Consider the following 27,917-nt stretch of genomic DNA (forward strand, 5'->3'; position numbering starts at 1 on the left):
TTATAACATAACACGCGATTTAAACTATAACTCAAACAACTACGATGCGTTCAGATGAATGAGTTCTGCATTGTCATCTCATACCTTTTGACATTAGGTAAAATATTTTGAATGCATCAATATAGCTTCAATGTTTTCCCTTTTGCTTTTATGGCTTTGATTTTCTTTTGCAAATAAAAGGAAAATACTATCACGGCAAGTTTAAATGTACTATAAACAGAAAGACAATTGGTAAAATGAGAGCTATATCAACTCGTAGTGAACATTAAACTGTGCACCTATAAGTAAGCGTGTAACATTTTGTACAATTCTGATGTGGCCCAATCATGTTGAGTCCGTGACTTATCTATCAGCTAATTTCGTTTTGTAGTTTTTTCTAGTTAGCTGGTTTTGGTTATAAATTAAGTTCTGTGTGCAATAATGGCGTACCAAACTTTTCTTCAAGAGTATATGCTCATACCACCGGTCACTAGGGCCTATACAACCGCTTGCGTTGTCACAAGTCTAGCAGTCGTAAGTATTTTCTCAAGCTTTAGCCCATATTGCAAATTCATATTGAAATCATGCGCTTTCTATATAATTAGCCACTTACATTTTTTTTTTCAGCAACTGGACCTAGTGTCGCCATTTCAACTATATTTCAACCCTATACTGATCCTCAGGAAGTACCAGCTATGGCGGCTGGTGTCCACATTCCTCTTTTTTGGGAACTTAAATTTTAATTTCTTCTTCAATATGATATTTACATATAGATACTGTAGGATGCTGGAAGAAGGGTCATTTAGAGGAAGAACAGCTGATTTTGTTGTTATGTTTGTGTTTGGAGGAGTACTGATGATTGTATCCTTTTTACAACTATTTTTATACTTATATCAACCGGGATATGAACCATGATTACCTTTTTTATTGTTTTTGAGCTCCCGATATTTCAACGCTGTTTCATGCATCTAACACATGGAAAATAATACAAAAGTTAATCACAGTTCATATCCTGGTTGATATTAAGTCTAGTGAAACTAACCATTCAAAACTTAACTATTTTTATAGTTTGGTATACTCATTCTGCAATGAGGTAAAAAATGCACAGATTATAATGGTTCCAACTAGAAAAAGTCTGTAGTCTGCGATATATCTTCCACTTTTTCTATATTAGGAAAACAATTCCTTGTTTGCCAACATTAGCTTTCCTTTTTTTAAATTACACACTAACCCCCTTATTCATAAACATCTACTAAAGTTGACAAGCCAATAATAATTGTTTGTCCCTTTCTGACGTATTGGTATGATGGAAAGGGACAAACAATTATTATCGGCTTGTCAACTTTAGTAGACATTTATGAATAAGGGGGTAATTTTAATTACCAATGTTTACAAAGAAATTAACATGTGCAACAGCATTAAAAATGAGTAATAAATAAATAGAAGTAAAAATTGCAGTAATTTTCCTTTGGTTGTCAAGTGCAATTTAGAAATTACTAATTCCATAATCATTTCAACTATGTATGTAACCTTAACTCTTTCTACAGTTGTGTGCCTTTTTCGTTAACCTATTATTTTTAGGACAGGCATTCACCATCATGATTGTGTATGTGTGGTCTCGTCGGAATGTATTTGTTCGGATGAACTTCTTCGGCCTGATGAATTTTCAGGTAAGCATTTACAAGTTATTTATGCTAATCACTATTTCTTACCATGGATTGGTCAGGAATATAGCCAATTAGCCAGTATATTTGATACCAGCTCAACAACTTCAACTTTTTTTTTAACACCACAATAAGAGTTATGTAATTTAGTGCTGAAATCTAATATATCTAAGAAAATCTTGGATTCAATATAATACAAGTACAAAAAAAAGTTTCCAAAGTCATAGAGTTGTATAAAATAAAGCTCTTGGTTGAAATATACTCATCAACAAATTTAGAGGAATGCAAAAAAAGGCTTAATAAAACGATTTATATTGATAACCATTACATGCTATAAGAATCCCTTTATTTATTTATTTTTATTAATAAACTGATTTATTTCCAGGCCCCCTACCTACCGTGGGTCCTACTCGGCTTCTCTGTACTGCTAGGGAACGCAATATCAGTAGATTTGGTCGGCATGGCCATTGGCCACATCTACTTCTTCTTGGAAGATGTACTTCCGAGGAAGAGGGGTGGACAGAAAATACTTAAAACGCCAAAATTCTTGTAAGTATTGCCAGATACTGCATACTGATGTTTTTATTTACTGTTCAAGTGTTCATATGCCAGCCCTACCCACTGACGAGTTTTTCGGTAAACGACTATGAACTTTAACGAAACGTCATAATGACAACGTACCACATTCGTAAAACGGCGGTTAAGTGGTTAATGTATGTGATAGGTGGGTACAGTCAGACTGTTACCAAGACCAGTTAACTATAACATTTATTTTAATTCCAGGAAGAAACTCTTCGACCCAGCCTCTGAAGATCCGGACTACGAGCCCCTACCAGAGCTCGACAATATCCGGCCAGGCGGCTTCAACTGGCGGCGGAACCCTGAAGACGATGCCAACCCCAATGCTAATGCCAATCAAAACCCTAATGCGGAAGGCGACGCCAGATAAGATCTCAAACTGTACAGTGTCATAGACAGTCATATTAGGCGGTACATACAGATCTAGTGATAAAACCTTTCCCACAGGCCTAGGAACCTGAAATTTGGGACTGTGAAATTAAAGTTCTATTTTCTTTTTGTGTCAGTATATAACCCTAATTATGTAAGGGCTGATTTAGACGGCGCGTGAACTCGCATGCGATTTTAGTTGCATTGCGGACAATGGGTTACGTCCAATCCAACCGACTGATCAAAGCCCGCAATGTAATGAAACTCGCATGCGAGTTCGCACGCCGTCTAAATCAGCCTTAAGAGTGGTGGACACGGAGGTACAGTCGCAATCAGATATATATATATGGTTTCTTGGGTTTCTCGCTGAAAGTATGCTTTATTTATCGATACCCTAAGATATTCTCACTACATATGTATGATCAATATAATTTTATAAGTCACCATAGGACGGGAGCAGCGAAATAGACAACTGGAATACGAAATTTACAAGGCAAAAAGATCGTGCCCAGTAATAAAATGCTACAGGAGGCGAATGTTCTAAATGCTATTTCGTTAGGAGTTAGGAAAAGGCATTGAATTATAGAGGGAAAGCGGCATGAAGGAGCCAGATTTTGAAAGAGCCACTTACATAGCATATATAGCTTGCTTGGTAGTTTCGAATTTTGTGTGACGGAAAATTATTGTGCTCACTACTTAAAACAAATAAATTTGGTTAGTTCCCGATTCGCCGGATTTAGTTTAGTAAGTATGTCACAATCCGAGTAGGTATAAGAGAATCCGGCGAATCGAGAACTAACCATTAAATTTTTGGCTATTTCAAAATCTGGCTCCATCATGCCACTTTCCTCCTACAGTGCTCGCCTTGAGTGAGTTTTAAATAAAGATAAATAGTTCTACAAATTGAAGACCAAAGGAATTTAGTTTAGCTTATATGACAAAATTTTATTTACCTTGTTTTCAATTAAAACTTTTTACGAGCATTGCAAACGATATAATATATTTGTTTCAAGAGAGTAACATGCACCTAGAACTGGCTATTTGGCTAATAATAGTAATGATGCAATAACGTCTTAACTTTTTTACCTTCAAATTTAATTTACATACAGATTCAGATGTGTTCGGTTTATACGTTAGCGCGTATCTATTTATCAGTACTGAAAATTTAAAATTTGTGCGCGCCCCGTTTAGGGCTTACAACGCACTGCGATACAGAAATTAATCGTAGTGCGTTCTAAGCCTAATGCTTCGCAATAATCGAGTAAAGGGTTACTTTCAGTTTATTAAAACTATCAGCTTATAATTTAGTGCTTCCATTTTTTGTGTCGATTGTTACTTTGATTTCCGTATAGTTATTTTAAATTTGTTGACAGCGCCATTGTGACTATTTTCGGTGTTTAGTTTTTTATTTAATAAAAAATAAATTATAACATATTTATTCAATATCATGAGTATATACAGTCAGTCTCAAAGATATTACGGCGTAGTTCAGGGAAAAAAACATACCTACCTTATGAAGTCAATTTCGTAATCGTAACCCTTCAACTTAAAATTGATTCTAGTAGCAAGGAATTACGGTTCAAAATAGTTTACATTTTATTAAGTTAGCCTTGGGCTTGCCTAACCCATTGAATTTTTAAATTGTGAAATTAGAACTCACTTTACCTTATAGGCTGCAGCTCCATCTGCGTTTACTTTGCTCAGTAACTTGAATTTAAAGTTCTTATTTTGATCCACTATGAAATTTTATTGAAAATGTAGATCCGGTCAGTCCTAGGTCATTTGCAATTTTACTTGTCTACTTTCACTCAAGTTGTACATAGAATATAGTGTTGTTCCGTATAAAATAAATATTTTCAAAACGACACGTTTTGTATAGGAGCATCGTTTATAACGACGTAAATTCGTATCACTCGTTAGGTTAATACGGAACGACACACAGTATCAATGTCTGTCCTGTAAATATTTTTTATAATAAGAATAAGATAAATGTGTTTTGTATTCATTCAGTTGTGTAGGGTTTCTTCAATGTGGGGATTTGTATGTGAATAAATGATGTGGCCCATAACTGGATTTTTTTATAATACATATCTGGATCCATTTTTAATATTCAAAAGGTACCAGTTTGTGTCTGTTTATTTTACAATTGATACGAATATCGGCGGCTAAGTACCATGAACTCCTAACTATTTTTACTAAGCGAATGAAAATGTGTAAAATTGTTAGTTAGGAGTTCATGGTACTTCGCCGTCGATATGCACCTTTGGGATTGCTAGTGTCCATTGTCAGCCAGGAATCCCTTTAAGGTCTGCACATAAAGGCCCCTGTACACACTGGGCCAGTCTGGGGGACGCATTTATGCGTTAGACTTAGAGGGAGCAAGTGATATTGCTATCTCATTCTACCGCATGGATGCGTCCCTTGGACTGGCCGGCGCTGGCCCAGTGTGTACAGGGGCCTTAAGAGACGGCACACCGCTAACCGGGTGCGTGACGTGTGATTGCACGTCTCTAACATTTTTGCGAATGCGCACGTGCTACGCGCACGCATTCGGTGTGCTCTGGCCGGCCTTAACCTTTTAAACGCCAAGAACACCTAAAGGCGTCGTAACTAGTCATGCCCACAGCGCCATGGACAACTATAAGTGTTATGGCGGACGCTGTCAAAGTTAACCTTCAGACTTTCACGTAAGGTTTACATTAGCTCGCTTGCGCCTAGGCGTATCAGTGACGTTATGTTAATGACATAAAGCGATCAAAAGGCCCTTTAGTTTCGCTATGTTCGACTTCGTCCGCGGCTTAGCTCAGTGATCTATTAGAGCTGAAAAAAAGTGTACCTCCCGTACCTACATGTAAAGTACCTATCTCAATTCGGACATTAAGCCAATGACAAAATAACATATAGATGCAAAACATTGCCAAGATTGGCTAAAGTTATGGTGTTTTGACTGATAGTATTATCTCATTGACCTCATTATCCGTATGACCGAGTCAAGCCACTTTTGTCTGTTTATATTATTTATTTAAAAATATATAAATATTTTTACTACCTACTAAATATATACGAAGGTATTTTTTCGGTAGGGTAGGTATTGAAAAACTTAAATTTACAATATTTTATATTTTCACACATTCGGATTATTCGGAATGAACATTTCAATTGGATTTGTGTAAAAACGAGTACGAAATTAAAATGGTTTTACAATTGATGTCACAACATGTACATGAATGAATTAAATAGCAACAATTAATCACATTTTCAACCAACAGCACTACAGAAGCTAAAATCGGCGTCCCCTCAAATAGTTACATTAGTAATTACTAATTGACCTGTACATAAATATTCATATAACTCCATATAAAGAAAAAAAGACATTTTCACAGCTCACATCTAAGTTAATGATGTCGAGAAATTTTTTAGCAAAATTTCAAAATATTTACAAATGCAACTTCCTCCGTTTGCATCAGAGTTAATTATAATCAGAAATTAGGACTCTGGTAATACTTAATTTACAATGTACTAAACATATAAAGTAAAAAAAAAACATAGAACCGATAGCTGTGTTCGGTTGATGGCTAACCTTTAAAATCTACAATAATAACAACAAGGATAGTAAAACTATCTCAGTCTTCATTCAAACGTTATAACATTCACTCATGATTCGGTGCTATCGTTCCCCACGTCACGATGCTATCACAGGCATCAAACACAATAATCAAAATAAACGAATTATAAAAAAGTGGTGAAAAATCTCGACAACATCGTTATCAATCATTACCCGTCACTAACTGCATTGCTTGTTTCAAGCACACGAGATGAAACAATCAATTTTCTTTAGCGATCAAAGAAAATGACAGTTCCTTACACACACAACTCAATATCACCATAATGTGACTAGTGTTCAAGGCTGTCATTGTTTAAGTAGAGTCAACGAAACTTTACATAGTCATCAAGAAAAACATGTCACGGTTTGGGCCGGTTCAGCGATTTTCTATAGGATATCCAAATACAAGACACTTCTAAATTTTACCTAACCAGAGGATTTAAGAGTGGTTCAACTATTTAGATACATTCATCAATAAATGTTACAATTTGATACAGATGTGCTAGTTGCGGAAAGTTTCCAAAAAGTTCTCGAAAATTTCACAAGAGATAAATAAAGTTACCATTTTGGAACTGGAAAGTTTCGTTCCCATGCTAAATTATGAGGAGCTTCAAATTTATTGCTTGTGGAAATTTCGTAGCTTTGGAAACCGACGACACATCAGTAGTTACATTTAAAAAATGACAAGTGGGAATAAATTGTGATAAAATAAGGGCTGATTTAGACGGCGCGCAAACTCGCATGCGATTTGAGTTACATTGCGGATTGTTGGTTACTATGGTAACGTCCAATTCAACCACTGATCAAAAACCGCAAAGTGATGAAACTCGCATGCGAGTTCTCCCATCGTCTAAATGAGCCCTAAGACTTTTGTCCTTTTATAATCTTTTATTAACTTCATCCAAGCAATTAAACCACACTCAAATCCACCATATATTGCTGAATAGACATGCCTGCACAAATACGTCACTAAGTTTGGAACAAGTCGAATTTTTGGTGTCGTTGTTTAATATAACTATATACCTACTAATTTCGTAATATGTTTAGTAAAGAACAAGTGCCTAAATCGATTGAGGACATTTTCATAGGGCTACGATCGCCAGTAGCACCGTTATGTCGTCTGGTTTGCCCCCTGCAAAAGAAAATACAGATAATTAATAAAAATACAACTATACCAAAGGGTACCAACTACAACATTCTAAAATAAGCAAACTCTTTCAAATCATTCAATATCACGGTAGCTTTAGTAAAGGGATTTTTTATCAAATATATGTCTCCAATCTGCAAAACTCCCGCAGACAGCTTTTGAGAATAAATAAAATTAAAAAAATAACACCCATTAAACCGACAGAAACTGTATCATGCGCAAAAAATGTTATTGAATTGACTTTGGTCGCCATTTGAGTTGACCGATGGGCGGCAAGGAACGCATCACCAAAACAAAAGAATGTCATTTGCCGTGCAGGCGTTACTGCTCAAAACATCAGTTTCTAACACAAACAATGACAGGTTTCAAAATAGGGAATATTAGGCAAAGCTCTGCGTAGGTGGCGTAACTAGTACACATACAGTAAACAAACATCAATGACACATCATACGTCACTACGTCAATCACATGGCCTACCGTGAAACAAGACAATCGAAAGTTCGGTTTCTGCCTCTCTATCACTCTTGCATATTCGAGCGATAAAGAGGCAGATAACTAAATTTAGATTTTCGCTTTTACCGGTAGGCCCTTGTTAACAAACCGCCTTGATGCATCAATGTCATATTTTATTGTCTGTCAAAACTTGTCAAAAAACAGTTTAAGGCACAGTATGTATAAGTTAGTCTATGAATTTACTGAGTCGGTAGTGCTGCACTCTGGCGGCAGAACATTGCAGTAATATCTCCTATTGGTTTTTAAGCGGCGGAAAACAATGACAATGTTACGTTTCCGTTTACAAAGAGTAGTAGATACAGTCGCCATCAGATATATCGGAGCGGCCAAGGTATTCACAAATATCTTAATACGCCTCTAATCTCAAGGCGTTAGAGTGCGTTTCCAGTTATTTTTTAGCACCTCGGCCGCTCCGATATATCTGATGGCGACTGTACGTACTTAATGCTAAAAACATTCTCTGACAAAAAATGTGCTGTGTTTATTCTGTCTAAGCGCTCATTACGAAGAGTGATATGTAAAAACCTTCAATGGACATAGCTGTAAAGTCTGGTGCTGTCTCATTGGTAAAAATAATAATAGAAACACTCACCGATAGCATCAATTCCATTCTGCCTAGCGCTCTTAGCGAAGGGCGACATGTAGCAGCCGTCAAAGGACAGATTCCTGGCCATCCACGCGATAGAGTTAGCCACAGCCTGCAGACGCGGCGAGTCGCCAGCGAGTGTCTTCGCCCGTCGCATCTCGGCGAGCAGCACTGGCTCGGGCACGTTGTCGAACACACCGTCGGTGGCGACAAGGATCACGTCGCCGCATTCGACGGCGAATTCTGATGTGTCCGCCGACTCTGGGCTGGAAAGACAGACATTTCGTTATTTATTGTCCGTTAACGTTTTCTTTGGAGTCTTTTTGGAGACAACCATTGTTAAAACTACAGCTCGCGACATACTGTTGTCATAGTCTGGAGATACTGGCTTAACATGCGCCCAACTGGACTTACAAAAGAAGACCGTGCGATGTGCAGGAGAAAAAGTCTGAAAGCGGACTCCGAACGTACTGAGCTATCATTCCTCTCTTACGCTCTTTAACTTATGATGTAGGTACCTATATTATTAGCTATGGAAGGTTTAGCCAGTCATAAAATGTATCTAGCTCGTCTGTTCAGGGTGCCCTGCACTACGTTTGTTTCAATTCGGCTGCTATTTATACCTGCATACATACAAAACATATGAGAGTATAGGTCGTTACTCATAAATCAAAGGTAAAGGAATAAATAGGACATTTATTGGCCCAGACCACAAGGCAATTTAGAAGAGTTAAAACCATCTGTGCCAAATTGAGCGTGACTCCCTCGACCGACACTAGGAAGAAGCGGTTTAATCCAAGATAACCTGTTAGAACTGCCCAGTCTGGAGGAAACTGTACAAATGCAAAATTAGCGTTTGGATAGCAGTCAGAGTCACTTAAATATGTATACAATTTTATACCTTACATCATTGTAATAGCAGCGTAGATTAAATACTGTCATGGTTAGGATAAGCGGATGTTTGTGACATTGTGTATAAGAGAATTATAATGAGATTCTTAAAATAAAAACGTAGGTCCACGGTGCCTGTGTTGCATTGGTCTTGGCTCAACGTGCATTTCATACCACTGGACATTGCAGGCGTCCAATGGCTACAATGACCACATATCAGAATAGACTGTCCCTAAACGTGATAGCCACCAGGCTGATAAACAAAACTGGGCTCTTTTTTGAAGCACCGAAGGTTCAAATTCGTTAAATTTAATTTGTATTCCACAAACATGCTTTCACATAAAATTCTGTCACGAGCTCGTTTACCAGTTTCATTGAATACGAAAAGCATGAAGATTACCATTCCGAACTTCGCATCGTCAACGAACGTATTTAGACTACAGCGCGCATGAAAACCACGGGATGCAATTACAAACGCATGAGTTGAATTGGATAACACGTGGTCCACCGTATGATGCATCCTACCAGATGTAAACAAAACAAGTCATGGGATTATGTACATATTACATAAAATTTAAACTTATCACGTGAGTTGAGAATTGGCAAATGTCCAGGAAACTAAAAATTCTAATATTAGAAGTCGAAATACAACAACACATTTGTGGAATGAGCACATGACTTCTGATGCCGAATGCGAACATTTAGCTCATTGACAATGTTGGGTTTCTTTGTCCTCTGATAGACATTGATTACAATGTGAATGTTTTATCAATCGGCGCTTGTAGTTGTTTATCAATAAATAATCTGTTAACTTGTCGACTGAAAAGTATTTACGCTGTAGTTGATGGCGCTAATAGGCATGTGTAAGATTGCGTACAGATAGAGGTAGATACTATTAACAATCTTCTTTGCAGATTGAACAATAATATCGCTTCCTTATCAGGGTAAAGTACCTACTATACTCTATCGGCGAAAAAAATAGATCAAATCTAATCATCTGTTATGTAAAAAGTAAAAGTAAAAAATATTTTTATTGCACAGAAAGAATACAGTGGTAACATAACAACACGAGTTACTGATAAGAGTTGTGCATAACCAACTTGACATTCAGAGATTCCAGGAGTCCCCGCACTAGGCTAGGCCTGTATCGCGGGAGACCAGATGTACATTGTATGTCATGCAAGTCAACTTAAGATAAGTAAAATAATTTTAATTATAACATTTTTAAAACTATGTAATCTGTTATAACATTACTATTAATTTTTGTTTCTAGGTTCAACTTTAGTATCAGTTAATAATATCTTAGTCTAATCAGTTATTTTTATACCTATATCTATTAAAGTCTTGAGTTAAACAATTTTTAGAGTTATCAAATTTTAATCTAGTTTAGTTAGTTTTATATTTATTCCAGAATTGTTTTAAACAATTTTTAGAAGTAATGTCTCAGTCTCATTATAATCAAGTGATAATAACCAATTAAAAAGTAACCTTTTAGCTACATGCACAGTGCAGTTAATTAATTCGCTCTGGAACTTTACGGCCGTATTATAGATCAAAGAGCTAAGGACGTCGCCAAATCGTCTCCCAAAAGCGGTATTTACCCTCGGGATAGGTAATTTAAATACGCGTTTAGAAAGTAATTCCGCATAATTTTCAGACTTAACAGCGTTTCTATGTATCGAAAGACAGACTTTATGTATGTAGAGCTGGCGGACTGTGAGTACTTTAGCTTCTTGGTAGAGGCTGCTTGTCGAATATCGGAAGGGCTTTTTGAGCATTACCTTTAAGACCGAACGTTGAGCTCTTTCAGCCATTAAGATTGACGTCTTGGCGGCACTGCCCCATACTGAGATGGCGTATGTGATTAGAGACTGACATAGGGATATATATATATATTTTAAGAGTATCAAGTCTGCGGAGTGTCTAAGTTTCTTAAATATGTACATCGTTTTTCTAATTCTGTTAGAGAGACATTTTATATGGGCTTTGAAATTTAAGTTTTCGTCTATGAGTAAGCCGAGATATTTGACAGAGTCGGTACGACATATTACTTCACAAGAACATGATAGTAAGCTATTGAAATTATTACAGTTATGAATTTTGATTAATTGTTTAGATTTAGAGGGACTGGAAGCGGCAGATTTATGAAAACACAGGAATTTAGTCTTTTTGCTATTTAGGGTTAGAAGGTTATTTCGTAGCCAGCAGGCGACGTTACTCATACCCTTTTCTGCTGCAGCAAAAACACTCTCCCAAGTATCACCTTTAAACAGGATCACTGTGTCATCAGCATAGCAGATTATTTCAGCGTGGGAAAGGGAAATGTTGTGAATGTCATTGATGTAGATTAAGAATAATGTAGGACCAAGCACGCTCCCCTGCGGGACCCCAAATTCCACTTTATCCAGCTCGCTCTTGTGGCAATCCACTCTAACCAGTTGTCTCCTGTTCAATAGATAGCTTTCGAACCAGTCCAATGACACGCCCCGTATCCCCAATTTTTCAAGCTTTTTAAGGAGTATTGGTATAGACACAGTGTCAAAGGCCTTGGCCAGGTCCAAGAAGACGCCGATGCAATTTATGTTATTGTCCAAGTTGGCAGAAATTAGATTGGCCAAGAGCGAGATGGCATCCTCAGTGGACCTATGTGCCCTAAAGCCAAATTGTCTCTCAGACAGTGCTCCACTCCTTTCTAGGAACCTGATGAGTCTGTTATTGACCAGTTTTTCCAGAATCTTCGAGAGTACACTGAGTAGGGATATAGGTCTATAGTTGCCAGGTTCATTCTTAGGTCCGTCCTTATATATGGGGGTGATAGATGCTATTTTCCACTGTTCAGGAAAGTGACCCGTACTTAAACTTAGGTTATAAATATGTACTAATGGTTGCAATAATAAGTGGCCAACAGATTTGATCAGATCGCCGCTGATACCATCCAGGCCCGGCGCACTATTATTTTTAAGCTGCGAGATAATATTCCTGATTTCATTGACATTTGTAGGGTGCATGAAGAAGGATTCGGCGGGACTTTCTGTTATGTTTACCTTGGCGGCCAAAGACTTCTCACAATCCCCAGTTTGAGCAAAAGATGTATCTGCAAGCTTTTTACCCGCCGACGAAAAAAAGTTATTGCACCTATTCAAGGACTGCTTGGGGTCACTAGGATCAATTAAGTCAGCGTGTTGAGTCGGTTTTTTTGGGATGTTGCATATGTTTCTTATCGTGCTCCACAGCTTCTTGGGGTTTTTGTTATGGGTCAAGAGAAGGCTTTGTTCGTATTCGTGCTTTAGCTTCCTTAGAAGGTTGTTAAAGAAATTTTTGTACCGGTTGTAAGTTACTTTTGAAATTTCGTCATCTGGATTTTGCCTTGCCTTTAGGTGTAATCTGTCTCGATGCCGAGCACATCGAAGCAGCCCTGGCGTCATCCATGGTTTTAATGTAAACTTCGTTCTACTTATAGTTACTTGCCGCGTGTTATTTTCAACTGCGGATCCGAAGGTTGACATAAATAAATCAAGAGCGAGGTTCATGTCGTTTGCCTCCAAGACCGGGGCCCAGTTGACCAATGAAAGTTCAGCAGCAACGCCACCAAAGTCGATAAGTGATCGGAGCTTATTCTTAACTACTGGCCTGGATCGGGTTAAGGTGATTCCAACGGCAACCATCTTGTGGTCTGTTACATCTGTTTCGCAAACCATACCTACTACTTTAGATTTCGATCTGACAAAAATGTGGTCTAAGCAAGCACGCTCTCTAGTGGGTTTACTTATGGCTGACGCCAGTGTTGGGCATTCAAGAATAAAATCATTATTTGAATAAGAATTTGTAGGAATAAAATCATCTCGATTTTATTCCCGTCAAAAATATTCAAATAATTTTGGTCGGGAATAATTCGTATGAGAAAAAATTGAATGAGAATAACATATTCTTAATCAAATAAACATAATCATGATTTTTATTCGAAATAATATTCCTCGAATAAAAATGTGGTCTGGGTACCGTATAGGTACTAATTACGTATAGTTAGGTAGATGTAATAGTAGTTGGTCTCTTGTCTAATTTATACCCATTTTATGGAATAAAATCTTACAAATTGACTGTCGCATAGTTTTAGTAACCGTATTATTTTTAATTTACTAACAAATCATTAGGTTCAATTTAGCAGTTCTGGGGGCCTAGCCAACATGCCAATCGCTTGCGCTCCAACAACGAAGCGCTTTCTGCCTCTATTACTCTTACATATTAGTGCGATAGAGAGACAGATACCGTTTCGTTGTAGTAGCGCAAACGATTGGCATGTTGGCTACGCACCCAAGGTGCCTAGCCAAGATGACAATTTTTGTTTTTAATTTAATAACCAAATCTTTGGATACAATTTAGCAGTTCTGGGGGCCTAGCCAACATGCCAATCGCTTGCGCTCCAACAACGAAGCGCTTTCTACCTCTATCACTTTTACATATTAGTGCGATAGAGAGACAGATACCATTTCGTTGTAGTAGCGCAAACGATTGGCATGTTGGCAAGGCCCCCAGAATAGCTACATTACTTATACCTAATGATTTGGTTATTAAATTAAAAACAAAAATTGTCATCTTGGCTAGGCACCTTGGGTGCGTGGCCAACATGCTAATCGTTTGCGCTACGAGAACGAAACGCTATCTCTGTCTCTCTATCGGTCTAATATGTAAGAGTGATAGAGACAGAAAGTGCTTCGATGTCGGAGCACAAGCGATTGGCATTTTGGCTAGGCCCCCAGAACAGCTAAATTTACCTTATGATTTGGTTATTAAATTAAAAACAAAAATTGTCATCTTGGCTAGGCACCTTGGGTGCGTAGCCAACATGCCAATCGTTTGCGCTACGACAATGAAACGCTCTCTCTGTCCCTCTATCGCACTAATATGTAAGAGTGATAGAGACAGAAAACCCTTCGTTGTTGGAGCGCAAGCTATTGGCATATTGGCTAGGCCCCTAGAACAGCTAAATTGTACCCAAAGATTTGGTTATTAAATTAAAGACAAAAATTGGCATCTTGGCTAGGCACCTTGAGTGCGTAGCCAATATGCCAAACGTTTGCGCTACGAGAACGAAACGCTGTCTCTGTCTCTCTATCGCACTAATATGTAAGAGCGATAGAGACAGAAAGTGCTTCGTTGTCGGAGCACAAGCGATTGGCATCTTGGCTAGGCCCCCAGAACAGCTAAATTTACCTAATGATTTGGTTATTAAATTAAAAAGAAAAATTGTCATCTTGGCTAGGCACCTTGGGTGCGTAGCCAACATGCCAATCGTTTGTGCTACGACAACGAAACGCTATCTGTCTCTCTATCGCACTAATATGTAAGAGTGATAGAGAGAGACTATACGCAACTCTACGGACCGTTAACGTTTGGCATATTGGCGAAGCACCCTGATCGGATGATAGAACTAGATAGTGTATAGCGAAACTCTTCAATGTGTACTGTACCTAAACTAAAGTAACAAATATCAATTCAATCCGACTTTTAAATAGAAGGGTGAAAATCAACTTACAAAATATAACCGATTGTTACTACAAAAATTAACTTAATTCTAAATAACATTTTAATTGAATAAAACCTTATTTAGAATAGTCCCACTTCTAGAATAATTATTCTGTATTTTATTCCGCATTTAAAATAAAAGTCACATGATTTATTCACCTTAATTTTATTCTAAAATAACTAGTGCAAGAATTATTCTAATTCAAATCGATTTGAATAAGAATAAAATTTCTGTTTTTATTCTTATTCTTATTCAAGTTAATTTTTGCCCAACTCTGGCTGACGCTAAACCATGTTCGCTCATGAGGCACAAGTATTCAGTAACATTAGCTCTGTGCACATCATCTGAAAGTATATCGATATTAATATCGCCAGCAATAATAAATTGCTTCGTATTATTGGAATTGCTTATTAATTCATCCAGAGCGAGCATGAAGTTGGCAGTATTCTTAAAGGAAGGAGACCTATATAAACCCAGAACAGTTAAACAATTAGGTATGTCAATTTGGAGGCAGCAGGCTTCATTGAATGGAGGTTCGCACACGGTAGCGTTCCAAGAGGTTTTTATATAAGCTACTACCCCCCCATTTTGGTTAATATTACGCTTAGAACAGTAAGAGACATAACCCGGAATAGGTTCTATTAAGGTTAGTGGTTGCAACCGACACTCCGTCAAAATGATCACATCAAAAGTTGTCTGAAATCTATGTAAAGATAATAGAAATTGATCGAGGTTTTTATTTATGCTACGAATGTTAAAAGTTATTATTTTAAAGTTTGCTGACTTAAGTATACTTGTGCACGCCTCAGGAGAGTCCATCTCATGACAAGTAATATTTAAAACTGAGTCTAGATGTATAATACACACATACTCTAACAACGAGACTTATAACCAGTTGCACCAACCACATTTGACAGACTGATCAACGTCAGCGGGCGCGCCCCGGCGCTTTGCTAAGAAACTTTCCATACATAAAAATTTAGCGAACGCTTTAACGATACGAACAGTTTGGTGCAACCGACCCTTATTGTATCTATCTTGTTGTATTGTTTCTGCCATAGAGCTAGTAGGTACAGACGTTGCCCGAAACATGTTCTGCGTAATACTAATAGTAAATTATAGTACATTGTAGGAGAGGATGGAAAACCGCTAAAAGATGGACGAGTCGTTTGAGGGCCGACACGCTAGTGGAGGCCCTCAAATAATACGAGTCCATCTTTAGCGTTTCCGGCCGAGGCATTACATAGTGCTTTTCACGATTACTGCGAGGAAATAAGAAAACATTTGCATAACTATAAGTAATTGCCCGCGATTACTCAGGTAGCAAATTACTAGCCACTGCCTGTGCTGTCTCTTGAATTTCGGTAGGCGTCAGCGTAAGAATATCATTTTCTTCACTAGAAGAACTCATTTTTATAGCGAGCGTAGATACGCGTTTCTTGTATTTTTTAGTCAAACACAATTTACACTATCCAATTCAGTAAGTATTTTCAAATCCCGCCTTTTTTACTTTTTTATCACTTTTAAGAGGCGTTTTTCTGTTATTTGCTTCAAACCGACTCTAAACTTAGAAGCGTTTTTGCTAAAAAAAACCACAAACAGCTACAAAAGTAAAAAACGCCTTAAGCGTGAACTGAATGGATAATTGTTAAAAAAAATGAACTGAATGGTTATGACATTTCTTTTTTTTTTCAAACAAGAAATTGGTCCTATAAATAACCTAATTTTATTTTTGAAGGAAAAAGTTGCGCCAAAAAAGACCTTTTAATGATTTTTATGTTTTAAATGATACTCATTGCTGTAGCGAACCGTCACCAATGACAGATGATGATAACAATGAAACATTGTAGTAGTGGTGATTCAGGTGCTACAGCTATTGCCTACTTTCCAGCAGCCACATTTCCGAACAGTGGCGTGAAAAGTAAATTTTACCCTCTGTGTCATGTCATTTATCAAACACTTGGGATGGTTTCGGCGATGAAAACTATCCTGTCCTTCACAAATTTCACCTTAATCGGTTTAGCGTAAAAGGTGACCGACAGAGTTGCTTTCGCATTTATAATACGTATTAAGTACGGATTGGGAACTCGGATTATGGAGAATGTACTAGTAGTAGGTCTTCCAAGGGTAGCGCCTTATCCCCTGAATAATACATTTGTTAATATAAATTCGTCCTCATAAGACACATTTTACAATGCTCACGCAATGTATAACGGACGTTTTAGCACGCTCTTGCTTCGTCGTATAGTACAAATAGTTAGTATTATCATGTTTGGTAAGATTGTCTGAAAAATAACCTATATAAATGCGGCCGTTATACTTGTTACTGAAGTTTGCTTAACCTTGTCACGACGTACGAGGACATACATATGAAGCGTCTATAAACAAGGTAACAAAACCAACAAAGGATCAGTGAGACTAAGCATTTAAAAACATTTTTACCTGCAATAGTTTTTGTTTACATACGAAATGTATTGTATTACATAAATAAGCTGAAATAGACATGGTTCTGTTTAGACAGAAATACTATAATCTTGTACCTAATAGTAAATGTGTGCAACATTTGCCCGTTAAATTTAATTACAATCCAGAAAACTGGCTGAACTGCGACTTGGTCGCACGCTACGAGGGTTCCATTTATTTATTAAAATTTATTACATAATATTCTTTAGACCTCCTACTTATCTCACACTTGACCTGTATTTATTTCAAGATTATTAAGATCCATACATTACGCTTACACAGACAGATGGACGGACAGCAGAGTACGACTCCTAATAAGTGTTCAATGAAATAGATTCTTAGGTAAGATAAGATCATGATATATATTGATAATGATAAAAAAATTCTCTAGCTGATTATAAATAATATTCTTTATCATTATTTGTTAAAATATGCCCCGGTTCTATAATTAGATAACATTTTCGTGTTATCTGGCACTATTCCAAAACAACATATAAATATATAGGTACTGATGCATTTCAAATTCCAAGGATTACATTCACGATTGGTATAACACCAACCGCAAACCATTTTAAGACAGACAACTAGCTTAAAACCTTTATCCTCCTAAGGCCCAAGGTCCTACCTACAGTACTTATTCAGTTCAATGAAATTTAAATCATATTCGATTGGAAAAGAGTTCCTTTTGCTTTGTTTCGTTCAGTTTTTGAACAAAGCAAAATCAACTCTTATTTCCTACCTTGTAGGTTCATATTTCTGTGGCAAATTTTGCATTTTTCATTTGTATGGCTGGGCCTTAGGAGGATAAAATAATAAATATTTACTTTACTGCATACCTATTGCTGGTTAATCAACTGAACCAACCTGAATATAGAGCTCGAAAATCTCTAGATACTTATACTTGTTTTCGAATTGTTTTGTAAGTCGAGGTCTTAGAAATCGATGCGACCAATCAACCTAGCACAATGATCGGGTAGTGAATTGGTCAATCGACTTGATGTTATTTTAGTGTCTGGGATATAAAATTAAAAAATGTTTAGAAGACATATTTTTTGACATTATGGTTGCTTCAATATCTAAGGCCATTGAGCCATTACTATATTTTTTTCATTAGCGTGTTGCTTTGAAATTGTATTCGTGCTACAGGACCCGATAGTGCGTATACAATCTTGAATGTCAGATATATTCACCTCATTCTTAATATAAACGTAGCCTTTGGCACTGTTTTCCTCACTTTTTAGTTAGGTAGATACACGGATTTGCAAAACGATTGTTATTTATATATTCTCGTCTGATCTTTGCGTCAGAGAAAATTACCATATACTTAAAAAATACATCAGCAACTGCTTTCCATTCGGCAAGGCGTTTAGCATAGCCTATATTAAACTTTATTGCCAAAGGATAGGTTCCTAATATGAATTTTGAAATACGTATGTAGTTAGAAGAAATAGTAGCGGGGAGAACTAATATGTTTTTTGTGGTTAAACTTCAACTTTTGTCAAGCGTAATGTACGGAGCGGTATAGCGCCTTCTACAACTTTCAATTTCGAAGTACGATATTCAGTAATTAGATTAGTTTTAATTAGGATTAATTGACCGTAGTTATGCAGAAAACGACCAACTCAATTTTTTTATCAATGCAGAAAGCGACCAAAGCTACTGAGTTAGGGTGTAAGTCACTTTGACAAAATAAAAAGTTGGTCGCTTTCTACAGAACTACGGTCAATTATGACTCCGTGATTGTTTGATTGCTGAAAGCGTATTCAGCATCTCATTACGCAAATGATGATACAAAACCTTGACTGATTGTTTACACATTTATCTAATAACCTTTTGCTTTACTTCTAGCAGCCATAATGATAACAACACAGCGACATATTTAATTGATCTAATAGTCTCAAACGCATATGATAAATAACAATAATTGTAATGTTTTGTTTTTATCATTTTAATGTGCTATAAATGATTATCCAGCATACGCAGGTCATTCATATAGTTCCTAGCCTTTATAAAAATAAAAGTTATTGATAGCATCATGCTCCCGAGTGATGTCAATTGCGTCAATTATACATTACATTACATATAGATTTCCAAACATAGCAAGTGTGTAGTTTAAACAGGCTTTCTCAAATGCACGAGTTCACTGAGAGAAAAATCACCACCAGGAATTAATAAACAGTTCTGTACTGGGGGAAAAAGTTTTAGTAGTAATCATGGAAGTTTCACTATTTCTGTAAAATTTATTTATTTCTACAAACAGCTCAGTAATACTAAATCTAATTTCAGCAAACAGACTTTAGTAAATGGAGCATTAAACAAAGTTCAGTATTTGTTACAATCCATTTTTAGGGTTCCGTATAGATATGAGCGCCGATAGGCATTTAGCCGGCGGCGGCGCGCCGGTCAAAATCGGTCGGCGGCGGCGGCGAATCGGCGGCGTGGCCTTGAAACACCTTTGATTAATGAAAAAATAATTAAAACCAAAATTTTACCGAATTTACACGTTTTTACTGTAAGAAAGTTATAAAATAAGTGCATTTTTGAATTGCAAGCAAAATTTATTGAATAAAGGTACGAAAATAGTTTTATATAGTATAAACGGTATCGAGCGGCATCAGAGCGGTCTTAATCTTGGCGAGGCCCTGGCCGGAAGATCTTTGCGAGGCCCTTATCTATTGTGCTAAGGGGTCATCCATTAATTACGTCACACGAATTTCTAGGTTTTTTTACCCCTCCCCCCTCCTTGTCACACTTGGTCACATTTGGCAAGCCCCTCCCCCCTGGTGTGACGTCACATTTCTTCAACGAAATCGGCAAATATTTATTTAATATTTTATCAAAATATTTTTGACAAAAGAAATATTAGTAATTTTATAACCCAAACTGATTAAGAAATAAAATTAAACGAATAAAAACGATTCTCGTTTCAAAAACTTGTTATTTAAATGTATATTAGCGTATAAAATAATTTAAATAAATTTTCGATTACTGATGAAGTTAAAGTGACGTCACAAAGTTTGTGACTCCTCCTCCCCCTTGTCACACATGTCACATTTTCTTGACCCCCTCCCTCCCCCTAAACGTGTGATGTAATAAATGGATGACCCCTAAGTAAAAAGTAGCGGATTGACTGTATCAGGAAACATCTGGTCGACTGTCCAAAGAGCCGAAGTGAGGAAAATCAAGCTCCGTTATTAACCAATATCGACCCAACAAACCGGTTTATGTCAAAAAGTGAGGCCCAAGGCCGAGCTCCACCTAACACCGAAGACCAGATTCGGACGCCTTCCCATCCGAGGCCAGAGGCTGAGCTGCAGGTAAGCATACAGCTTAGAATCGAACGCCAAGTGTGAGCTTGGCTGACGGCCGAATGCGCGGAGTGCCGATTACGGCGCGCTTCTGTGCGAGGACGAAGGCCAAGCTGCAAGAGGGCAGAGCTTGGAATTGGTCCAGTGTAAGCAAGACCGAAGGCCGATAAAGACCGTGGCCACAGTGTTAAAGACCTCTGGGGCTCTCCTGTAGCTGCATTCGTGGGAGGCCAAAGGCCGTGCTGCAGTGGAGCTAAGATTGGAGAAGAACCAAGCATTTTAAAGGCGAGGCCAAAAGTTACGCTCCAAACAGGGCCGAAAACTTGGAGGTTCAGATAGCGGCTTACTTCTATGCGAGCGATGCGAGGCCAAAGATTGGTCTGCGAGAGAGCAAAGCTTGAAATTTGAACAATGGCCAAGCTTAAAATGAGGCCTGATTCCGTTTCCGATGCCTTCCGTGCAAAGCCAACGGCCGGACCTTTGGGCGTGAAAACGCTTAATATCTGAAATTAACCCCCTTTTACACCTTTTTAAGACATTTAAACCATGCTTGCAATAATTGAATTCGCGGTGAATGACGGATGAGCTAGCCAGCGGGCAAAATTAGTCATTTCGTTGCTCTAACACTAGTAGCGCGGTTACCAAACAGAAAAGTTTGAATTTACCATCGATATTTTAGAATGATATGGTCCTAAAATACCTTTTGAATGTCTATAAGCTATTCAGACTGGCGCCGTTAAAGATCTAAACTAGATAAAATATATATTATATGATTCTGAAAGTAGTAGTATCTAACAAGGTCACGCCGATGCCACGCCGATAGCGCAGCGTCGGCGGCGGCGGCGCGTAAATTTTGTCGGCGGCGGCGGCGCGCCGGCGCGGCGCTCATATCTAGTTCCGTACCCATAGGGTAAAACGGGACCCTATTACTAAGACTTCGCTGTCCGTCCGTCCGTCCGTCCGTCCATCCGTCCGTCCGTCCGTCCGTCCGTCCGTCCGTCTGTCACCAGGCTGTATCTCACGAACCGTGATAGGTAGACAGTTGAAATTTTCACAGATGATGTATTTCTGTTGCCGCTATAACAACAAATACTAAAAACAGAATAAAATAAAGATTTAAGTGGGGCTCCCATACAACAAACGTGGTTTTTGACCGAAGTTAAGCAACGTCGGGCGGGGTCAGTACTTGGATGGGTGACCGTTTTTTTTTTTTGCCGTTTTTTGCATTATGGTAAGGAACCCTTCGTGCGCGAGTCCGACTCGCACTTGCCCGGTTTTTATTACTACTAAAATTCTCCGATTTTTACTAGTAAAGTTTGTGATTTTTGGAAAAAAGCATCTGTGATTTCAAGTTATGGTTTTAGTAAATGTCTCACTTACATAGTTTTGTAATATCTAAAAAACGAGTTTGCGGGAATAACATTACCCCATTTAAAATAACAATTCAGTTGTTACTATAGCGACATTACAAAGTTTACTGGTATTTAGTAGATAGACTTGTTGTGTTTATGTTCATTGTTGTACCAATCACTAAACGAGTTTTGTAATACCAACACAGCTACTTGCTACGTTCATTTGGTTAGAGTTAGTATCGTGTCGGATGTCGGGCGGGCGTGTCTCGTGTCTTCTTTGTTTAAAACATACTTAAGTTAAATAATAAATTTAGGATATATTGTGGGCCATGGACATATTAACCCGCGACCTACTGTGTAGTTGGGGTCTACAGGAATATATTGTTCTGCAACTTCGAGCTAGCTGTTGTTATTATAGTGATAATGACATCAAAGGTAAATCTAAACTGTTTGCAATTCCAACCTCCCTAGCACAGGTGCGCCGCGAGAGCATGTTGCGCGCGTAATAACTACTAGTCTCTTTCTGACTGTATGAATAAGAAAGGAATGGGTAGAATATCTCGACAGGCTTTTATAGTGCCTCTTTAGTACAGAGATATACTACCAAATGCTTTTTTATTCATACAGACAGAAATAGAGACGGGTAGCTACCACGCGCGCGACATGCTCTCGCGGCGCCCGTTTGCTAGGGGCGGAGGAATTGCAAACAGTTTAGTTTTTGCCTGTGACGTCATTATCTCTAGAATAACAACAGCTAGCTTGGAATCGCAGTATAGTTTAGTAAAACCTATGACGTCATCGTCTCCGATATTGCTAAAGCACGCTTAGAATTACAAAACGGTTAGTTTTCACCCATGACGTCATCACCTCCGATATTGCTAAAGCACCTCTCGGAATAACAAAACCAAATTTCTGAAATTACTCTAGCATACTTCAAATTACAAATATAGAAGTTGTATTTCCTACTAAATGGAAATTGCAAAAGTCAATTTGTTCCTATTAGTTGACTCTCCTTGTCCCCGGATTAAGTTTTATTTTTGTAATTCTAAGTGTGTTTTTGTTAGTTTTTTCTCTCAGTGTTGTAATACGAGAGCTTGTATGAGAAACATCACATCGGAACTGAATGTGGGGCAAACCGCGTGCGCGGGATTTGCACGTATCAAAAGTCAGGGGCCTAATATCGAAATACGAAGGCCGCTATGTCAACGATTCAAGCGAAAAATATGATAAGAGACGATCGAAGACGAATAGAAGTAATTTAATTTTTGAGGTAGCCCCCCAGCAGGCAAGCAGGTGTAAGATGGAGTAGTATATATAGGCGTGTTACAGCAGATGTCACTTTTATACCCTCCCGAATGAAAAAAACCGAGCAAGTGCGAGTAGGACTCCCGCACGAAGGGTTCCGTACCATAATACAAAAAACGGCAAAAAAAAACGGTCACCCATCCAAGTACTGACCCCGCCCGACGTTGCTTAACTTCGGTCAAAAATCACGTTTGTTGTATGGGAGCCCCACTTAAATCTTTATTTTATTCTGTTTTTAGTATTTGTTGTTATAGCGGCAACAGAAATACATTATCTGTGAAAATTTCAACTGTCACTGTTCGTGAGATACCGCCTGGTGACAGACGGACGGACGGACAGTGGAGTCTTAGTAATAGGGTCCCGTTTTACCCTTTGGGTACGGAACCCAAAAAAGAGGCACTGTCAACTTATTACCACATAGAGAAAATGACGAAAAGGACGCAACTATGCGTTGGCGCTTCTATGTATTGCTTCGTCTCTGTCGTCAGATACTGAATTAAGTAAGGTGTGTAGCTCGCTTCACACTCGTGCGCGAATCGCGGCGCGAAGCCGCGAACGCGAGTGTGTCGTCGATTTCGCTGATCTGCGAAGTGTGGAGCGGGCTTGTGAATTTAAGCCGTACAAAAGGTTGATATAAGACCTACTAATATTATAATACGCTTTCTCTGCCTGTCTGGTACCGCCTTACGCTTAAACCGCTGAACTTAATTTCGATGAAATTTTGTATGGAGATAATTCGAATCCCGAGAAAGGACATAGGACAGTTTATATTACGAAACGGTAATCATTCTACGCAGACGTATTATTTAGTTTTCCATGCTATGGACCTTTTTTTCAACCTACTTAATTCAGACATTTGACTATCTAGTTTATCAACACAGCATTCAATCAAATCGGACAGGTAATCCGCATTTGTAACGAAGCTTAAGATATGGTTTGCATACAAAATAAAATTATCAAAATGTTCAATAAAATGTAATCCTCTTAAATCTCATAATAAAAGTGCAGTATGATTGAATGGTAACTATTAATGATTTGATGCATTAATGTATTGTTTACAGGGTTAAGTCATAAACTCATAAAATACAAGGATAATATATACTATCATATAAATTATTTTGCCCTTGTCTCGCCTTACCTATATGTGTACATTTATGAATGTAAATTGTAAATTCTATTTACTTTTAATTATTTTTTACGATGCCGCGCGGTCGGCGTGCACGAGCAACGGGTAAAGCTAATTATAGATGGCGCTGTTATCATAATCATAATCATAATAGCCTTTATTGCCAAAAACTAAAACAGTATTACATTAAATATATAAACAAATTTACTTAAAAACTAACACATCGTATTCACCGGCGCTGTTATAGATTCCATAAAATGTTTATAGAAAGATAGACAGAGACAGATGATGCAATGTACGGAAACGAACGAATTAACAGTTGTGGCAATGTTACCTGTCGCTGAGTATGATCCTGTCGTGGTCCGCCGGCAGCAGGCTGAGCTGGTAGGGTGTGTTAAACTAGTTCTGCTGCTCGTGCGAGCAATGCACAAAGCGCCTGCCTCGCGTAACGAATTAACAGTTGTGGCTATGTTACCTGTCGCTTAGCACGTTCCTGTCGTGGCCCGGCGGCGGCAGGCTGAGCTGGTACGGCGTGTTGAAGTAGTGCTGTTGCTCGTGCGAGCGATGCACGACGCGGCCGCCGCGCACCACCATGTAACCGCTATCACCAATGTTGGCCGCGCGCATCACGCTCTCCGTCCGATCCAGGATCATAACGCAAGCTGTGCTGCTGCCTGTATCAACAAAAGCAGTATCCATCAGTTCTTATTTACGTTAACTGAAAACTGTATTCAAGCTTTTACTGTTTTGTATAAAAAGAGAAGTAAATAAATAAAATAAATAAATAAAAAAATATTATAGGACATTTTTACACAAATTGACTAAGCCCCACGGTAAGCTCAAGAAAGCTTGTGTTGTGGGTACTCAGACAACAATATAAATAATATATAAATACTTAAATACATAGAAAACAACCATGACTCAAGAACAAATATCTGTATCATCATACAAATAAATGCCCTTACCAGGATTCTAACCCGGGACCATCGGCTTCATAGGCAGGGTCACTACTCACTAGGCCAGACCAGTCGTCATGTAAAGGGAAGGTTTATTTTTTAAGGAAGAATGACCTCAATTAAACAATACGGAAACTAATAGGAAAAGCTACTTTAAGCCTTACAGCCCAATGACAAAAAAGAAAGCAATAAGCCTATAGCTGCCTGAGATGAGACTAATCAGTCAAAATAACAAAAATGAAAATAAAGTGTCTAGCATAAAGAAATGAACTGTTATTTTTTAAAGGATGTTTTTAATGAACTAGATACCTAACAAAAAGTGTAACAGGATTTTTTGTCCACACTGTCATGCAAAAGTTGAATAACTGCTTAAAAATAGGAATTAATATTAAATTTTTAACACTTTATTTTACCAGTACAAAGAGGGTCATTTGAACACAGATTTATTTGTTTATCATTATCACAGTGGGCCTTAGCATAATTTCATACTGCTTTCAATAGGAATGGTTTACAAAGTGTTAAAAATTAGTTATTAAAAAGAAGACAAAATCCAGAATTCCAGATGTAATAAAACATTCGAAAGTATGTGAACATCTAGTAGTCATTGCAATGTATTTACATCTAATAATTGCTACATTTCATAGTTTGGAATATGTAAGGTATGTTGCATACATATATATTTTGTTGCTGACTGTACAGCCCTAGCAATGTTACAAGCTCTGCTGCTGACTATACCAGGAAGGAACAAACATAAAAAAACATTGCACTTAAAGTACATGAGTGTGATAGGTAATCATTGACATAATAAATTACACATTTAGCACACAAATGCACATTACAAGAAAACATATCTTAAGTGAAGGGTAAACGAGTTTACTGGTCATATTTTCCTTATAAAAAGAATGAATTTATAACCTTCAATGCCTTCAATACTAGGTATTTTTATATGTGTTAATGTGTGTAGTAGTGAAAAATTGAGTTTTTTAAACAGGAAGAATGACTAGTTAATGCTCATCAAGCCACAATTGACATCAAATATATGTTGACAACTTTGGACCTTACTCCACTGCAATAAGGCAAAAAATGTGTGAAGTGTGACATCCACATCCAATGCATCTGGAATAAGCACTTTGTACCCACTTGAACTGGATGTTTAGTTAGTCCTCATATTACTCATTTAATCATCAACTTGGACTTTGGACCTAATGTAAAACTTACCTAGTATAGGCTTCTTGTGTTCAAGTAGCTCATAGTATGACTTGGCTAGGAGATCAGCAGGCTCTGACAACTTGAAATGGCCCATTTGGACCAGTCTCTCACATGTCTTCATTAAATAGGAGGAGAATTCCCCGGGATCAATTCCGTAAGCACGCCAGCCCCCCACTCCGTCAGCCACTCCTGTAAGAGTATAACAATAAAATAACCTATAAAACGTAATGTACTGAGCTCATGATGGTAATTTTAGTGCAATTAAGCCTAGACCTTGGAGTAACAGAAACATATTTGCATGTCACATTTTTAATGGAATGTGTCTATACCATTGAGTTGTTCAGTTTTCAGTTTATAGTTATGAATTTCAAATATATATTGACTTAATAACAACAGCTAACCATGTTAGACAAAAACAAAATAGGCAAGATAACAAACAGTACTCAAGCAAATACCACACTATTTTTTGTGGTTAAATTGAGACCATAGAAGGGTTTGTCAGATAATAACATTTAAAATTGAATAAAACCTTAAACAATATCAACTCACCAATAACGTCCGCATTGTTGAACTGGGTAGAGAACCATGCGTCGTCCCCAAATTGCCCTTTACGAGTTCTTCCATTGACAATGTCTTTGGGAAATCCACAAACAACTGATACTAAATATGGATGTTTCTTGCTCGAAACGTTTAATTCAGCAGAGCTGGATAAGTTTGAAATCCCATTCCTTATAGCACGTGATAGCACTCTGCCTGTCCAGAAAATAGACTGCATCATTCATTAGTTGTTTTGCACTTTGACTCGTCATTCACAAACAAACATCTGGTATCAATGACACCATGGTTATGAGGGGATTTATGTAGAGACACTCAATAATAGAAGCACTACTCGATTAAAACAATAATAAAATAATTTATTTCCTATTACTAGTCTTGTGACCAACAACCATAACCAACCACTCGACACACAGACTGAATTTGGGTGCGTGCGTCGCGATATTATGCTGGGGTACTGCGACTATCCAAATCTGACAATATTTGCCATCCTCTCTTGCCATGCAAAAAGTTTTGAGGAAAAAGGGAGATAGAAGTAATATTCTCAAGTATACACAAAGCAAATAAATGCATCAACGCAGATTTAATTTCGACTCTATCGTAGATAAATTAGAGTTTATTTTAGTTTCCAATAAATACTTTTGACAGCATATAACCCCTTTTGTCCTTTTCTTACATCCACAGATAAACAGCCTGCGTCATAGGAAATAAGGAAAGTTCACACTTACCATTCTAATACAGTTTCTTTATAATATATCTCAAAAAAGACTATTAGATATCCAAATAA

General features: G+C 37.7%; 2 protein-coding genes across 2 annotated transcripts; one reads left to right on the forward strand and one right to left on the reverse strand.

Annotated features, from left to right (window-relative positions):
• The first annotated feature begins 111 nt into the window (after positions 1-111).
• On the forward strand, positions 112-4,659 carry LOC134796071 (derlin-2). Its single transcript, XM_063768005.1, has 5 exons — positions 112-513; positions 607-840; positions 1,527-1,649; positions 2,029-2,192; positions 2,427-4,659. Exons 1-5 carry the CDS (start codon positions 421-423, stop codon positions 2,590-2,592), a joined length of 780 nt encoding a protein of 259 aa, XP_063624075.1. The 5' UTR covers positions 112-420; the 3' UTR covers positions 2,593-4,659.
• A 1,032-nt stretch (positions 4,660-5,691) lies between these two features.
• LOC134796073 (protein phosphatase PTC7 homolog) lies at positions 5,692-27,571 on the reverse strand. The gene is made up of 5 exons (XM_063768007.1): positions 27,125-27,571; positions 26,585-26,764; positions 24,886-25,084; positions 8,448-8,707; positions 5,692-7,327 (listed from the first exon to the last, which is right to left on the reverse strand). Exons 1-5 carry the CDS (start codon positions 27,351-27,353, stop codon positions 7,278-7,280), a joined length of 918 nt encoding a protein of 305 aa, XP_063624077.1. The 5' UTR covers positions 27,354-27,571; the 3' UTR covers positions 5,692-7,277.
• Positions 27,572-27,917: the final 346 nt, after the last annotated feature.

Source organism: Cydia splendana, chromosome 13 (assembly GCF_910591565.1).
Source record: "Cydia splendana chromosome 13, ilCydSple1.2, whole genome shotgun sequence".
Classification (NCBI taxonomy): Eukaryota; Metazoa; Arthropoda; class Insecta; order Lepidoptera; family Tortricidae; genus Cydia; species Cydia splendana.